At 45.6% G+C, this 17,586-nt stretch overlaps 1 protein-coding gene and 1 non-coding gene across 3 annotated transcripts; one reads left to right on the top strand and one right to left on the bottom strand.

Annotated features, from left to right (window-relative positions):
- The first annotated feature begins 142 nt into the window (after positions 1-142).
- Positions 143-9,515, top strand: C2h1orf52 (similar to human chromosome 1 open reading frame 52). 2 transcript variants are annotated; one of them, XR_010063657.1, is made up of 3 exons: positions 143-3,196; positions 3,387-3,513; positions 3,738-3,877. XR_010063657.1 is itself a non-coding variant. In NM_001395135.1 (3 exons), exons 1-3 carry the CDS (start codon positions 2,924-2,926, stop codon positions 8,552-8,554), a joined length of 546 nt encoding a protein of 181 aa, NP_001382064.1. In that variant the 5' UTR covers positions 2,880-2,923; the 3' UTR covers positions 8,555-9,515. The 2 variants fall into 2 exon arrangements, 1 of the variants encoding a protein (NP_001382064.1); NM_001395135.1 differs by lacking the exon at positions 3,387-3,513 and adding an exon at positions 8,481-9,515 and having other exon boundaries at positions 2,880-3,196; positions 3,738-3,936.
- Positions 9,516-13,744: 4,229 nt separating this feature from the next.
- Positions 13,745-13,860, bottom strand: Rnu5e-5 (RNA, U5E small nuclear 5). Its single transcript, XR_005501531.1, has one exon. It is a non-coding gene; the product is annotated as a U5 spliceosomal RNA (small nuclear RNA).
- Positions 13,861-17,586: the final 3,726 nt, after the last annotated feature.

Here is a 17,586-nt window from a genome sequence, read left to right on the forward strand (position 1 = left end):
TGTCAGAGTCAGAAATTCAAAATGTCTTGATTTTTAAATGTCAAACCCTTTATATATATACATATATACATACTAGTTTTTAAATAGAAGACAGTATTTCAGAATCAAATGTGGTGGCACATGCTTGTGATTCTACACGTAGGAACTAGAAGACAAGAGTATCACACACTTAGGACCTAGAAGACAGAATGTCCTGAGTTTGAGGCCGGCCTTGGTTATGGAGTGAGTTCCAGGTTGGCCAGTGTCTTAGGGTTTTACTGCTTTGAACAGACACCATGACTAAGGCAGCTCTTAAAGGACAGCATTTAATTGGAGCTCACTTACAGATTCAGAGGCTCAGTCCATTATCAAGACTAGCATGGCAGGCCTGGTGCAAGAGGAACTGAGAGGTCTACATCTTCATCTGAAGGCTGCTAGGAGAAGACTGGGTTCCAGGCAGCTAGGGTGAGGGTCTTAAGCCCACACCCACAGTGACACACCTACCCCAACAGGGCCACACATCCTAGTAGTGCCAGTCCCTGGGCCAAGCATCCACAAACCTGCACAGCCAGAGTTCATAGTCATCATGTCTGTCTCTAAAGGTGGGATGGAGGAAAAGGGAGAAAGGGGAGTGTAAGGCAAGGGACTAGCTTGACTTGGTAGCATATAATTTGTTACCAAGTTAGTGGACTCAGTAGTTAAAAAGTTATTTTTCAGAAATACCAGATTAACACGGTATAAAAATTATATTCCACACTCACTTTTTTATTGCCTTTAAAAATAAAACATTCTTTTTGTACAGTTGTAGGCTTAACAGAAAAAGTAAGCATGAGTAAAGACCCATCATTACTGTGTCCCATGCTTCTTATATTAATGTGATAACTTGTATAGATTATGAACCAATATTAATTGTTGTTAACCAGAGTCTATATTGGGGTCCTCCATTATATAACTTGAAAGGTTTTAGAAGTGTATAATGTTACATATTAACCCCCAAAAATGGTTTATTTTCACTGCCTAAAAATAGTCTTTCCTGGTGTGTCTGTTCAGCCTCCCTTCCCACCCAACCCTAGCAGCTCTCTTCTAGACCTTATCTAGAATGTCTTGTTGGGGCGTGAAGACCGAGGCCCCCTCAGGCTGTGTCTGAGAGTTCCTCTCTGAAGAGGCTCATCCTTAGCGTAGGACTGCAAAGTGAAACGGGCCAGGGTAGTGGCCGTTAGGAAGTTTGGTTTTACTTTCACTTGTTTTAATGAATAACTATGCACCCGCATGTGGCGGGTGGGTGTAGTATATGTGTGAGTTCATGTTAGTGGTGTATTATGTTTGGAGTCCTGAGGCCGATGTCTGTCGGTTGCTCTCTGTCTTACTGTTTGAGACTGACTTTCTCAGCCTTCAGTTCACCATTTGACTAGACTGGCAGTTCCTGGGATCCCCCTGGCTCTGCTCCCCCAAGCCCTAGGGTTACAGATGGACCACTACACCCAGCTTTTATATGGGTGTTGGGTACCCAAACTCGGTGGTCCTATGTGTGCAGCAGGCACCTTACTGACAGAGCCACCTCGCAACCCTTGGCAATCAACTTTTCGAGTTTAAATTTTAAAAGCTCGAGGTTTTTATCTCATCTAAGAGACTTCTGCCACCCCAACTCCTCTCAAATTTTCTGGAAATCGCGTCGTTTTTACTTGTCCTTGTTGCTTCATTATGGTTTGTTTTTGAGAGAGCCTCACAGTAAGTTGGGGTGTCCTCAAACTCACTATATAAACAAGCATGGCCGTGGATGTCCAATCCTTGTGCATTCACCCCCATTTCCCCAGGGCTGAGATTACAGATACCACCACCATACCCGGTTTATATGGGTGCTAGGGATGCAGCCAGAAGCTCTGGATGTGGAATCATCTAGACCACTCCTTGTCCCTCTTCCCTTCATTGGTCTGATGCTGTTTTCATTGCTGTAGTAAACTGTAACTGTAGATATGGTTATTCAGCTGTCAGGGGATTCTATAATTCAGTCACGTCATCAGGCCCGACGAGGATGGGTGAGGGAAACCTGAATTTGCTGATGGTATCAGAACTGAGGATGACTTAGGTAACCCTAGGACTTTGTACTTTGGGAACAATTTTATCTCTGTCAAGTCTAGGTACTTGGATAGAAGGAACTTTTTCTAGAAACACACAGCCCTATTATCTCAGAAATTATAATCCAGTGATACTCATTGATGTAGCCTGCGGGTGGCCACCAGAATAAATACTAGGAATATAAACATGAACAAGGCAATCTAGCCCCTTCCATTACCAAACTTACAGTACTGTTCTGTAGAGTTTAGGAGATAAGAATTAGACCAAATGGCAAGGTATTAATGACTGTGTTCTGACCAGGCATTCTTAACTGGGATCTAAATATTTACAGTGATACCAACTTGGGGGGCGGGGCATCATTACCGCATTGGCCTCTGGTTTATACAATCCTCCAGCCTCATCCTCCTAAGTGCTGGGGTTAGAAGTGTGCACCCCCAGCCCCTGCTTGTTTGTTCTTACTGTTTTATACAGTGTCTCCTGCATAGTACTAGCCGTTAAGGAGGGCCTTACATGCGCCTTGCTGGCCCTCACATTGTCAATAGCCCACCCTCCTCAACCTAGGATTATAGGTATGCATCACCGTGTTTGGCTTTTCTGTGCTTTAAATTACAAGCCCAGAGTCACTGGTTTCCCTCCAGGTATCCTAAGGCTCCCACGCTTTTTCCCAGGGATCCCTAGGAAAAAGCAGATACCTTGCTGGAGGTTTGTGGAATCCCTGCCTCCTGGCTCTTTCCACTCTCCCCAAGAGTAGCCGCGCGGCTCTGTCGCTAGGGGGCGCAAACCGATCACTTCCCAGCCTAGGGGGCGGAACCAGTCGTGGCTTCCGGCTTCCGGCTTCCGGCCGAGAGGGTGGGAACCCGCAGCCGTCATGGCAGCTGAAGAGAAGGACCCGTTGAGCTATTTCGCGGCTTACGGGAGCAGCAGCTCCGACTCGTCGGACGAGGAGAACAGCGAGCCGGAAGACGCGGGTCGCAAGGAGGCGGCCCCGGCTCCGACGACGGGCGGCCGCGGGAAGCAGGCGGAGAAGCGGCTGCCCGGCCCCGACGAGCTATTCCGCAGCGTGACCCGCCCGGCCTTCCTCTACAACCCGCTCAACAAGCAGATCGACTGGGAGCGGCATGTGGTGAAGGCGCCGGAGGAGGTGAGGTCCCCGGCTCCGCGGCCGCCCCGGGGCCCGACGTCCGCCCCCCACACGCACTCAGCCCGCGGCATGCCGCGCGTCCCCACGGCCCCGGGAGCCCGGGGGGTGTCAGCCCGGGCCCGCCCCTCCGCGCTCGGGGCCCCCAGCCGGGCGACGACTAACGGTGGTGACTCCCCGCCCCCCGCTGCAGCTTCTCCCCGAGACCCCTTCCCTTTGACGCCGAAGTGCCTGCGCTGCTGCCTCCAAGACAGTGTCTCTGCTGCAGCCTCCTGAAGGGGTCAGCCTGGCCGTAGTATCTGAGACTGGATTCTTCTTTGGTAACTAAAAGTTATTAGCTTTATTTGTTCAGGGAACCCTTTGACTTTTCACCTAACAGTGTTGTGATGTTGATGAGAAAAAAAAGTGTCTTTTAAGCCTAAAGAATTAAAAAAAAAAAAAAGTCAGCCAGAAAGATGAGCAGACGGCAGGGAGGTGCATGCGCTCGTATCCACCGCGGGACCCTCGGTTCGTCACAGGGCTTCTTAATGTGCTTACTTAACAGCCTCCAAAGGAATTCAAAATCTGGAAGTCCAACTGCGTGCCGCCCCCAGAGACCTACACTGCTGAGAAGAAGCCGCCGCCGCCAGAGCTGGACATGGCGATAAAATGGTCGAACATCTATGAAGACAATGGTGATGATGCCCCACAGAATGCTAAGAAAGCCAGGCTTCTGCCGGAAGGGGAGGAGACGGTGGAATCAGGTAAGAAGAGTGCGTTTTAAGATTTTAGCCCTTGGTGCTTCTCAGAAAGAAGAAAATACTCCTTGAAAAAGTTTAGAGCCTAGTGAATTGGAAGATTTGTCCAGAGTGGTTTTTGGATACTAACAAGAAATTACTTGGATCATTTGAGTTTTTTGTTTTATTTTGTGCGAGACAAGGTCTATGTAACCTGGATGTTCTGGAACTCATATGGTAGACCAGTCTCTTGAGTGAGGCCAGCCTGTCTGTGCCTCAGTACCTCAGTGCTAGGACTGAAGGCATGTGCCAGCACCCCCATTTTCTGCTCCATTTATAAGTATTCTGCCCGAAAGTAGTCTCAGGTTATATGGGCTTATGATGCCTTATTAGAGCAGAGGTGTTAGCTCACGGGTTCTTGTACCTGCATTTGTGACACGCTGAGTGAAGGCTTTGTTCGTGTCTGTTCATGCACTTGTGCTTCAGAGCTAAAATCAGGGTTGCAGAGTGCAGTCAGCTGTTGGGAGGAACGGTCCTGGAGTAGTGGCTTGGTTTCCTTGCCTTGTTGGTAATGTCGGTTATCTCTCGCCTAGACGGTCACAGTAATCCCTGCCTGCAAACCCTTCAGTCCCCACCTGCAGCGGTGAGCTGCTGCAGCTCATATCTGATAGGAGAACTGACTGGCCCGAACCTGCACAGACTAAGAGCTGGAGAATTGTGTGACCCGCTCAGTCCCCCTCAGCACCATCATTTTAAAGGGCTCGAGTGGACCACACACACACACTTGGTTTTAGTGTGCACCTTAGTCTGGACTGAATGCTTTAAACTCTTGGCTGGTAGAGCCATTCATCTCACAGAAAGCAAAGTGAGAAGATGTCCAGCATTTACTTTCCTCTACCTGGATGTGCTGGTGGTGCTGCTCAGTTGTGTGTGGTTACTTTTTCACAATCAGGCAGCAAGCTGTGATCCAGCCCTGTATGTGCCCTAAGTTACTAGTACATTGTGAGCGCTCAGAGGATGACTGTTAGAGTGAGCTTGGTGGTATTTTTGTTAACAGATTTCTGATCTTCCAATACGGGGTCCATCCTTACAGAGAGATGTTTAAGAGAAGGGGTGTTTTGATCTGTTTAGCAAGGCATCATCTTACATAGCTGAAGACCTGGAACCCCTGCTGCCCCTGCCTTTACCCCCCTCCTCCCACGCCCCAGCACTGGGGCTATAGGTGTATAGGTGTCCAGGTTTTCAGTTGGTGGTGGTGGTGGTTGGTTTTTTTGTTTGTTTGTTTGTTTGTGTTTATCTTAAAATTTTTAGTAATTATTAAATGGTACTTTGATTAAGAGATATTTTTGAGTAAAATAATCCTTACAGAGTCCTACAAAATTAGAATGAGTAAATGTAGAAATGAGAGCTAAAGACTTCTCCAAGGTTGTAGTAAGTACTTTTTATTAATATCATTAGCAAGCTGACACAGTAGTGACTCGTAGTTGTCTCTCACTGTCTCGCAGATGAGAACACAGTCTGGCATGAATGAATTCAGCCAAGTTCACACCGTTGGGAACTGACAAAGTAGGACTCCAAGGTCAACCTTGAAATAGGATTTGTGTCTTGTTAGCTGAAGTTTGCTGCCTTGTTTTCACCGTTTAGGAGATAATCATTCTTCTCAGGGACCAGAATTGATACCCAGGGTGCCATAGTCTAGTGCTCTTAATGTCCCTGTCCCTTTAGAATAAAGACCAGGAATTATATGCAAGTAAGCAAGAATCCTCTGTTTTTAACTTTTGGGTTCAATTACCAGAAATTCAAATAAATGGCAAATAGTGCCCACATTGCTATAGCTAATTCTATCCTTTTGATTAGAAAGTGAGTGTCAGCAATAGGAAAAAAGGAAAGGAAGGTTTTTCTAGTGTAAAGCCACATCGTAGGACTCAAAGGTCGTCCTGAGGCTGAGGATGTAGCACAGTCAAAGTGCTTTCCTCACAGATAAAAGTGTCGATGCTTACAGTCCAGATCCTGGGGAGGCAGAAGGGACAGGAGAATCTCTGGGGCTTGAAGGCCAGCCTGGCTAACAGTAGGTAAGCTCCAGGCAGAAGAGAAACCTTGTCTTAGGAAGGGGTTGGGGGCACACATTAAAAATAGACATCAAATGGTTAATTTGGACTTGCATGTTGGGTACTCTATTAATAAGTAGCCCACACCTTTTTTTGAAATTGAGTTGAAAACTCACTATGTAGCCAGATGACCGAGAACGTCTGATCCTCTTGCCTCTGCTCTCAGGCTGAGTCTGTACCACCCTACCCATTTTGAACGTGGGGTTTTCTGCTAAGTGAACACTGCCATCTCAGCCACATCCTCAGCCAGTGGTTTCCAGTTGAGAAATGGTTTTTGCCATTGCAGACTCCCGTGCTATATGAAGTATATTAAGTATATATTAATTTGCCTAACATTTTCTCTTTGTACATATGTGAGTGTGGTGACCAGAGGACCACCCTGGGTGTCAGTCTTGTTGTTACCTTGTTTGAGACGTTTTCTCTGCTATTCATGTATGTATGCCATGTCTATCTGGCCTTAGAGCTGGGAATTCTCTCTGCCTCCCACCTTGCCATGTGAGCTCTGAAATTACAGACATGTGTTAAGTGATCAGGCTTTTTGCAAAGACTACGGGAATTCAAATTCTCTTCCAGAACCATCTCCCCAGCCCCTGACATTTTTTAATCTATAGTTTGTAATTAATTACTAAGCCACCTTGCTTTTATTTTGCCTTCCCATATTCTTCTTCCTTTCTTACGTTCGGGATTTAGAGGAACTGAGAAGGTTAATTCGAGTCTTGCCCCCGACCGCTAACGGTGCTGCTTTTGTAGCAATTGTGAAATGCTCATAAGTAAACTCAGATGGTCATAGCTTTAGTACAAACGGCTGCCTTTCTGCCCTGGTGTTTAAGGCAGCTCCTCGCTGTGACGCTAGAGGGCATGAGCCCTGCTCCACTCCTGGGAACTCATTTTCACAATTGTAGTTTGTGTTTTCTCAGTAGACTTACCTGTAGTGTCAAAATAAAAGCAGAAATGTCCCTTATTAATGTGTTAATGTGTTTCATAGAAGTCTTCAAAAATGCTTTCAGCTCTTTAGATTACTTGTTCTGAGAATAATTCCAAGGTTAACTTGATAATTAAGCTCCAGCTAAAGTTGTTTTGATTTAATGGATATAGTGACTTTACACCAGTATCCCTAAACTTAGGACACGGAGGCAGAGGGTCTGGCATTCATATCCGGCCTAGGTTACAGATTCTCCTCACATGTGTGCTTTAATCTCAGCAGTTAGGTTAGCCTTAGCGTTTTTAAATATGAAGGCGCCTTAATATCAAATTCGTTTATATTATACCTGTTGGGCTTCAGGTATCATCAGTTATTGATCAAAAAAATATATATAGGTAAGCTAGGCATGGAGGATTGCTCCTCTCTGTAATCTTAGTCCCCAGAAGGCTTGAGGCAGGAAGATTATGAAATCAGGCAAGTCGGGGTGACAGGAAGAAAGGGGATGGGGAATAAAGTCAGAGCAAAGGTGTTTAGTATAGAGCGCTTGTCTGAAAGGCGTAGGCTATGGGGTTTAGGCCCTGCTCCACGGACGTAGGGAAGTCAGAAGCTGTGTTTATGTACATGGAGTTCTTCTGAGGTGGGAGGGCGAGATAGTGTGACCGCGTTGCTGTATAGCTGACTGCCGATACTCAGTGTAGCCCAGGCTGGCCTCAAACTCAGCAATCCTATCTCATCCTCCCAAGTGCTAGGACTTGAGGGACACCACCACCTCTTTATATCACACATTCATTTCAAGACGGGAATTAACAACTAATCTGCTAGCCTGTGCTTGTTGAACCACTTAAGTGCTTGTTCTTTTAATAGAATGAAGAGGTCTGCCTTTTCAGGATTGACATTTTGTTAATGGAAATTTTCTGTGGTTACAATAACTGTGTGGGGGAGTGGGTACTATTACTATATTGTGCCTTCCTCCATCCAACCTTTCCCTAACACCAACATGGAGCCTGCTTATTCTGTTGCCATTAAGCAGTTCTGACCTCCTCGGAGGAGGAGTCTGGAATTAGCAGACACCTCTGAGGTTGTCTGAACCTTCACTTGTGCTGTGGTGGATTGATAATGAGACTGGGAAATGGACTCTGAGCGGACAAATCTCGCTGGTGGTCGCTTAGCATGACTAGATGTATGTCTTATAGCGGAAACTGCTCTATCCTAGGAAGTGTGGAGTGTATCTGATGCCTGCAGTGTGTATACTAGAGAGTTTAGGGAGTGGCTGTTCCAGAAAAAGCTGGTTTTCACAGAAATATCTTCTATCACATTATTAGCTTGTCCTTAAACAGTCAATTTGCAAATATTATATTGATGCAATTTAAAAAGTTTTATATGTAATTTGATATCAAGGTTCTAAAAATTAGTATTTAATTTTATTGGCATGCATTTAAACATCCAGTGAGTACCTGTTCTGGCATAAAGCTGACTGTGTTTTTGGTGTTGATTTTTAAGGACTCACTAACTAACGAAGCTCTCTTCTTTCCCACTTCAAGACGATGACAGAGACGAGCGTGCATCCAAGACCCGCAGAGTGGAGCCGGGAGAGGCAGCCAAGAAGAAGAAGTAGAGACGGTGGCTCCTGGGATGTGCCGTTGGGCGGAGTGTTTGCTCTTGTGCGTTACTATGACAGACATCTCCATGAACGTTTTATGTTGATGAACTAACGAGTATCGTCTCAAGACTTTCCACTGTAGAATTCACTTTTTTATTTAAAACCTGTATGTATTTACAACTCTAATGGTGACCTGTGATTGTGAACTGACAGTACTTGGAAGCATTCTGGCTATCACAAAATTGGTGACAGGCTTTGAGAGTTTGTCACATGGACATGCCAATGTTCTATGAACCTTTTATAAAGGATTATATTTTTAAAGTAAATATATTGTATTGTACTGTGAACTTGTGGGTGCTTTTCATTAGTGTCTGTACAGTGTAAATAGATGATCATGGAAATAAAATTACTTAACTCAGCATTGCTATTAACTGAATGCCACTAACCAGTATTTGTGACAAGCGACCTGCTTGCCCTGTGACATTTTAATTCACAGTGGTGATTGGCTGTAGGGAGAGCCTCCCATGTTCAGGTGCCTTGTGCATTCTTCTCTCCAACCATCCTGTAAAGAAAGTAGACATTCGAGTCCTCAGTCTTGTGATGAGAGCTTGAGGAGCTGGGCAGAGGGATACGCAGCAGTGAGTGAAGACTAGCAGTCCCTCTGGCCGGACCCCAGAATCGGACCAAACACCTGTCCACTCATCAGACTTCAATCATTTTCCAGGAACGTCGTCTCTCCCGTGTGCACTTCTGTAGGGGAGGTCTCCTCATACCCTGATTATGCGGCTGCACTTGTTGTATCTGCCTTACAATGTGCTTAGTCACTTCTTCCTTAAATATACGGGAGGCAGACCAGGCTCTTCTATGAAAGATGACCAGAATCAGCAAAGAGCATAAGGCATCCAGTTAGGTTTGAGTCTGTGTGAGTATATGTGATATAAGAGACACATTAAAAACCATTTCAATTCCAATTTAACTGAGCATCTTGTTTATTTGGGGGTCTGGGACTGAAGCCTAAAACTTTGTCCATGCTGTACTCCTACGCTAGACTCCTGTCCTCTAGTACCTGGGCTTTTCTTCATCCAGTTCCTTTGTTAATGCTTTGAATATAGCAAGCAAAGTAAAACAATCCTCTTTTTACTCTGGGACCTCTTCTTTCTGGCCTCCAACTTTCCTAAGGCTAGCCCACCCTATGCTCTTATTCCCACGAGTCTGGCAGATTCACACAAGCTGCCAGTATGGGGATGCCTTCCTGGTCCCACACTTTAAGGCTTGCCTCAGACTTGTATATCCTGCTCTCCATCTCTCCTTGTCTCAAAGGCCCCACACAGTGTGTCAAAGCCACACCATCTCCCTCGTCTACCCAGTTCTCACAGCTGTAAGAGATGGTTTGCCTTTCCCAGGTGTGCTGTTAAGGTGCATCATTCTGCCTTGTAAACCATTTGCTTGGCCTGGCTCTTCTCCAGTGACCTAGTCAGCTCTCCAAGGGCCAACTCAGGTGTTCCCTCCTTCACATTCAAGACTGATTTCTCTCTATCCGCCACGACATGTCGGTCTCAATACTAAGTGACTAGCCAAATGGTTACACGTACTGACTGGAGACTAGGCTTTGTTTGTGCTTCGTACAAGATGGGCAAACGTTTATTTGATAAGAGGCTTCATCAACCCTTTCCAAGGAAATGAGGTACAAAGAGGGATTTACTGGAGGGTGGAGGAGGTAGTCCAGGGTGGTTAGTAAGCTGGCAAACTGGACAACTTGAATCCAATCCTCAAGTACACAGAACCAACTTCTACAAGCTGTCCTTCAATCTGCACGCGCACACACACACACACACACACACACACACACACACACACACACACACACACACAGGATTTTTTTATGTTTAAAAAATAGGGAGAGTGGAAATCTATCAACATTTAAAATTTTGGCTTTGTTTTTCAAGACAGGGTTTCTCTGTATAACAAAGCCCTGGCTGTCCTGGACTCTCTTAGACAAGTTCTAGGATAAAAAGGTATGTTCTACCACACCTGGCAACGTTTTAAATTTTTAAAGATTTAAAAATAAATTTACTCAAGGGAGACAGGCATTGTCACTCCCGGGCCAGTAAAACCACTGAGGAATGAGTGCCAGAAGTCATCTGTAAGTTATTCATGTGTATTTGGTTCAAAGAATGTCTCACCCTTGGGGTATTCAAATGCATATATCTAGAGAATTAATACCCAAAACTTAATGCCAGAAACATTAAGATGGACCAGACAAATATTTTAGGAAAATCAATACATATATCAAGGTCTTAGACTTATCTTCTTTTAAGATTTTTTTTTTTTTAATGTGAATACACCATTGCTGTCTTCAGATACACCAGAAGAGAGCATTAGATTCCATTTTGAATGGTTGTGAGCCACCATGTGGTGGCTGGGAATTGAACTCAGGACCTCTGGAAGAGCAGTCAGTGCACTTAACCTCTGAGCCATCCCTCCAGCCTTAGACTTACAAAGATCTTTAAAGCCATCCAGGTGATACTGGCACCTTTAATCCTAGAGGCAGGCTGATCTCTTAAGTTTGAGGCCAGCCTGGTCTACAAAGCAAGTTCCAAGACAGCCAGGGCTACACAGAAGAATAAATCTTGGAAAAATAAATAAATAAAATGAAAGGGGTCAGGGATTTAGCTCAGTGCGCTTAGCAAGCGCAAGGCCCCGGGTTTAATCCTCAGCTCAGGGAGGGGGTGGAAAGAAAATGAAAGATCTTTCAAGGCTTTAAGTAAGCAGCAAGTATAAGACTATATCCTCTATCCAAAAAGTTTTCGAGGGCTAGGGGTGCAGTTCGGTGGAGTTTGTTTGCTGTATACAAGGTCTACAGGGCCCTGGGTTTAACCCTTACCACATAATGTAGGCATGTAGTGTATGTATGTATGTATGTATGTATGTATGTATGTATGAATATGTATGTATGTATGTATGTATGTATGTATGTTTGTATGTTTGTGTATGTATGTATATCCAGCATTTCACTTGTTTGAGGCAGTGCTGGGTATCAAACCCAGGGCTGACACATGTGCTATACCACCCAGCCCTTATTTTGTCTCAAAAAAGTCTCCAGATAGCCACAACCTTTCCCTGAAAGTTCTTTGGTTTTCCTCTTTCATTTCTAATTATGGCTTGTGTTTAAAATCATAGCACCTAGACACCAGCACCCAAAGGACTTATGAGAGCAATCTTCCCACAACTGGTATTGTCTTTGGTGTGAGCATTGCCTTGCTTTTTTGGGCTCATGAAATGACAGGCTTAGAAGCCAGTCTTGAAATGTCACTTCCTGCAGGCCTGTAGTATTCTGCTCCACATCGGTCTGGAACTCCCTCTTAGCCTGTTTACTGAAAAAGAAAAAGAAGCAGCATTTGATGCTTGCACACCACTGAGAAGGAGAGCTACTTTCCTGGCCTAATTACCTGCCTCTACTTCTAAAGGAGACTCACATTCTAGCAACCCTCTCTGGCACGCCTGGCAGTTTGAGGATTCACAGTTTAAATTTAGAAACCCCACAGGAAAGTGGGGTAACTGACCAATCACCTCCAACTGAGAAAGTGACTCTGACAGCAAAGGACAAGAGAGCCGATGTGGAAGCAACTCCAGGGAGGTCAGAACTAGGGAAATTTTAACCCCTGTTGCTTTCTTCCCGGACCCACACACACACACCCCACACATACCACACCACACAAACACCACCAACCACCACCACAACACACACACACACACACACACACACACACACACACACACACACACACACCTGTGCCCTGTGGTTTTCTTACTACCAACAGGAAACTCCAGCTCCTTACCAAGTTCAGCCTTGAGGTTCAGGAGCCTTGCGGCAGAATTTCTTCCGATCATCTGGAGCCTGTACATCAACTTTCTAAGACAGAACACCCTATCGTCTCCTCCCTCCTCCTTGTCGCTTCCTTTCATCCCTCCTCCCCTTCTCGCCCAGTTCCCCCTCTCTTCATATTTCTCTCTCCCTCCTCATCCTCAGCTAAATTACTCGAGTTCCCCAAAGCTCCCCGTCCTGATGTCCCTCCATACCAAACTAATTAGTGCAGTTACCTCTGCTGTCTGTGGCTACAGACCGGTTAAAGCCTGCTATTGAGGTAGACAAATGAGAGGGTTAATTTTTTCCCCGACTGCCCCACAGTTGGGAAAGAAAATAATAAGCTCTTGTATTTGTGCTTCTGTGTTTTTGAGCTCCCTTCCTGGGCCTGGCTGCCACCCAGCAAAGGGGCTTACCGTGGGGTTTCCAGACTGTCTGAAACCCAAAGATAAGTGGCTGATCTCTGAACTAAAACTTGGAATTCACTACTGCACACCAAGGTGCTCCGAGCCTCACTGCTTCGGGATGGGAAATGATTTGGGTGCATTAGGATATAGATGTCCAGGTCCTCTGGAGCCAACTGGAAGTGATAACTTAAATCATTCCATGGTAAATGGCTTTTTCTAGGTACACTGTGCTTTTATGTATTTTTAACTGTCTTAGTGGGTGCTGAGTGTGCCCAGTGGGTCTGGCTGGTTATGAACTACCTGGCTTTCCTGTCCTTTTTCCACTTTTCACTGTAACCCCAGAAAGGCAACCCCGTGTCACCCTAGCTGAGCCCAGGCTTCCTTGCTTGCCCTGGGAGTTTACTTCAGAGCACAGAAGCTGACACTCGAGAGAGTAGTTGATGGAGCATTAAGATTTCCTTGTTATTTTCATGATTTCAACTCATTTTTCCAATAGGAACTGTGGGCATTTGGTAAATCGTGAGAGAATATGCCTTATCAGTGGCCTCACAGAAATGTCTCAAGCTAGGGAAATGACCTGTGTGCCACAGAAGTGCACTTGTGTCTGGTTTTTGCTGCTACTGTTTTGCTATAGATATATTTATTTAGTCTTTTCAAAAACCAGAGCTTTTACACCAAAAATGTACCTTATTATTCTTAAGTCCAGTTGCTTCCATTAATTCTCAATATATCAATGTTAGATATAAATCCCCTGTGGTATTAATATTCACGAAAGTTTTTCTGATTCTGAAAAATGATACTTGATCACTGTAGACATTCTAAAAACAGAAACAGGAGGACACAATAGGCAGAAATCTACTAAACAATATTCTCTTATTTTTCTACATGTACCATGCACATGTGCTAGACAAGATAAATATTCTTTTTTAAAATAGTCTTATAAAAGCAAGGCCTCAAAAAATTGGTTTAAGACTCAGAATTGTTCCTCTCCACAGAAATCTTTAGTAAAAGGCGAAAGATTTATACGATCTGAAGAGAAAACAGAGTATAAATATTCTTTTACTTAACATTTAACCTTTTCAGTCCTGCAAGAATTTTTCAAAATCTATTTTTGGGGTGCTAGAGAAATGACTCAGCAGTTAGGAGCACTTGCTGCCCCTGCAGAAGTCCTGGGTTCAGGTCCCACCACCAATGTTGAATGGCTCACAAGCGTCTGTTCCAGGGCCTCCAGCACCTTCTTCTGGCCATTGAGGGTATCTTCATGATCATGGTGCACACATAGATTAGGGCACACACACACACGCACACGCATGCGTGCGCACAATGTTTCTAAAACTGTTTTACAGTTACTCAACTTCATTGTATCATAATTTATTTATCATTTAGTTATCAGACAATAAAACTACTTCCAAAAAAATTTGCCACAATAAATAACACTGTGGTGGACATGTTAAGTCTTTGGTAACAGAGTCGATCATGGAACTGCCTTTTCTACGTTAAGAGTTCTTTGATTTGCTTGAATTTATGCTCCTGCCTTCTTCTCCTGTTGGGGGTTGGGAGCACCTAGAACCTAGTCTCGTGGAGCCCAGGTAGTCTTCCAACTTGCTCTGTGGTGGAGAATGACCTTAAACTCCGGATCCCCCTGCCTCCACCTCTTCTATGTTGGGGTCATAAACATGTACCACTATGCCCAGGTTCCGCTAACTTCTTGGAGCTGCATTTGAATAACCTGCTTTCGATGTTTCTGTACACCTTGAAATTCCAAATGTTAAGCTTCTTACCACAAACTACCTCTTTGTACCAAGAACGTGGCATTTCTTCTAGGTCCTCTTTTAGCTCTTCTCAAAAGCCATACTCCTGTTTTTAGACCGCTTCAAAAATGGTACTTGTCTGTGCCTCCATTGAGAACCTGGTAGTTTGCTTTCGGCGTAGAAATCGATGAGTAATATAGGCGAAAGACAAACTTGGGGTAAAAAGAGAACTCCAGGAAAAAGCAAGTAGACTAGCCGCACCCCCCTCGCACTGCACCCCCTCCTCTCCCGCGACTTTTACATCACTAAGACTGCGGCAATTAGCAGAGACAAACCTTAGGGGGAGCTAGAGGCTGCTGAAGGACTGGTAACTGCCTGGAGTCCGAAAACGTCCCTTAGATCTGGGTTTTCCTCTCTGCAGGAGGCAGCCCGAGCTATCCGGAGAAGAAAGGGAAGTAATGAGACACCTCTCCTCCCTCCTACAGAAGGAAGTCGCCTGCTCATCACAGCCTGTAGGACTGAGGAGGCCTCTCAGCCCCAGCTCCCGATAAAGTACGTCTGAGGGTTAAAAAAAAAAAAAAAAACAGTGCCCAAGAGAGGATCTCCCAGGAGAAGGAACTGGACCCAGTCTCTCACCCAGTCAGGGAATCACATTTCAGTCGCCTCCAAGCTGGCCGCGGCTGTCCTACCTGCCTAATTGGCTTAGGGCATCTGCAGAGCGCAGGAGAGCCTTGCATTTCAAAAGGGAGGCTGGAGAGTCGTGAGTTTAAGGCCAGCTTGAGCTAGATGGCACGTTCCAGGCCAGCATGAACCACAGAGTGAGACTCTGTCCCTAGAAAACGAACAGAAGGGGTTGGGGATTTAGCTCAGTGGTAGAGCGCTTGCCTAGGAAGCGCAAGGCCCTGGGTTCGGAAGCGCAAGGCCCTGGGTTCGGTCCCCAACTCCGGAAAAAAAAGAACCAAAAAAAAAAAAAAAAAGAAAAAAGAAAAAAAAAAGAAAACGAACAGAAACCCTTCAACACTCTTGAAGGCAGGAAACAGCAAAAAGCCACCACCCAGTCAGAGATGAAATCCCCTTGAGCCTTCCTTCTGACTCCTCCCGACTTAAAAATCACATTTATTACAGAAATAGGTGAGATGGGTTTGGATGCTGTTTTATTAAGACAATATGTAGCTCACCACGACCTCAAACTTCCTCTGTAACACAGGTTGACCTCAAACTAGCAATTCTCCTGCCTCAGCCTCTCAATGCTCAGTACGAATCTTGTCTCAGTGCTGGGATTACAGGTGAATGCCATGGCATGTGGCTTAGAAAAATATTTTCCTGACTGGCTAAATAGAAAATCCAACTACCCAAGCCCCTCAGCCTCAGCCTCTCCCTTCAGCCCTGACTCCCCCTCAGCCCCTTCATCTTGTTTAACTCAAGCCTGACCTTTCAGCACTCTTTGTCCACACAATCATGAGGCGCTCTTTCACTGACAAGCCCTCTGGGTTGTTCTTCTCCTACTGCACTTAAGATAAAAGAAGGTGCAGAGAGAGAAGAGACAGCAGTCTGTCCTCTGACTCTATGTTAAATGTCCCCAAAGGCTTATGTGTGGAAAGGCTTAGTCACCAGCCTGTGGCATTACGAGGAGGTGGTGGTGCCTTTAAGAGGCAGGAAATGTCACTGGCCTGTGTCTTGAAGGAATGCTGGAGTCCAGCTCCTCTCTCTTTTGCATCCCAGCCACCGTGAGTTAACAACTTTGCTCCACCATGCATCACGGATGTTCTACTTCACCACAGGCCCAGAGGGCAGGGCCAAGTGACCACCAGCTGAAAACTCTGGTCCATGAGCTAAAATACACTTTTCTTCTATAAGTCAGTTGCCTCAAGTCTTCTGTCACAGTGATGAAGTAATCTTCACGCTTTCAACTGATTAAATTCCCTACTCTCAACTCATCTCTCCTACCATAAAACAATGTACTTCCTCTTTCTCTTGCCCTTCTTCCTCCGTAACATCTCAAAGCCAGAGCCTAGACACACCATCACGACGTCTTTCCCTTTCTTGCTGACTAGAATGTGGATGTGCTAACCTCATTTTGGTGACAAGCCCTGGAAAGTGATTCAGAGACCCTGAGAGAAAGTTAGGCTCCTGGGTGACTATGAAAAGCAAGTCAGCCCAGAAAACATGGGCTGTTCCTTCACATCAAGATGAGGATGTGGAAGGGGGAAAAACTTCTCAATTACTATATGACTTCACTATACCTTAACACATGCAGCTCCTTTCAAGAAAGTGGTTTTTAGGGGCTGGGGATTTAGCTCAGTGGTAGAGCGCTTACCTAGGAAGCGCAAGGCCCTGGGTTCGGTCCCCAGCTCCGAAAAAAAGAACCAAAAAAAAAAAAAGTGGTTTTTAGGTAAACCCTCAGAGGTCCCCAGTACGGCTGTGAATGGAGGTATCATATTTCTACTAGAAAGGGCCGTAGGGACTTTGGATCCTACCTTGTTTATTGCGTAAAGTGAGGACATGACCTCTCCAAGGTCTGGCTAAGGGGAAGGGTTTTATTGTAGATAGGAGGGAGAGGACAGTCTGAGGCTTCTGGAAGAGTCCAGAGCTGGGAGAGAAAGCAGCACAGTCAATAAGGCCAGCAGACTGGATGGACCATGAGAGGAGGAGGGGGAGGGCAGGGAGAGAGGGGTAAGAGAGACAAGAGAGAAAACCAAGAGAGCACAAGGCCAAAATGCCAGGGTTATTTGGGAATGAGCGGCTGGGGAGGAAAGCCCACGAGCTGGGAAGTTTGGGGCAGGATAAGAAGAGCTGAGAAAAGATACAGCTCCTTGCTCTACTGGAGGCCAGCCTATGCCTCGACACCACAGAGAGTCATTTGTTACTGCTGACAGCGATAGGAAAATGACTCCTTTGGTAGAGGGGAACAGAATGGGACCCCAGAATTAGGGGCAGTGGATTTTCCTTTGACCCTGACACTTAGCATGTCACAGCTACTCCATACCTGGCTTTGGTGTTCCAACCCATCCCTGGCGAACTGTG

This window comes from Rattus norvegicus, chromosome 2 (genome assembly GCF_036323735.1).
Source record: "Rattus norvegicus strain BN/NHsdMcwi chromosome 2, GRCr8, whole genome shotgun sequence".
Taxonomy (NCBI): Eukaryota; Metazoa; Chordata; class Mammalia; order Rodentia; family Muridae; genus Rattus; species Rattus norvegicus.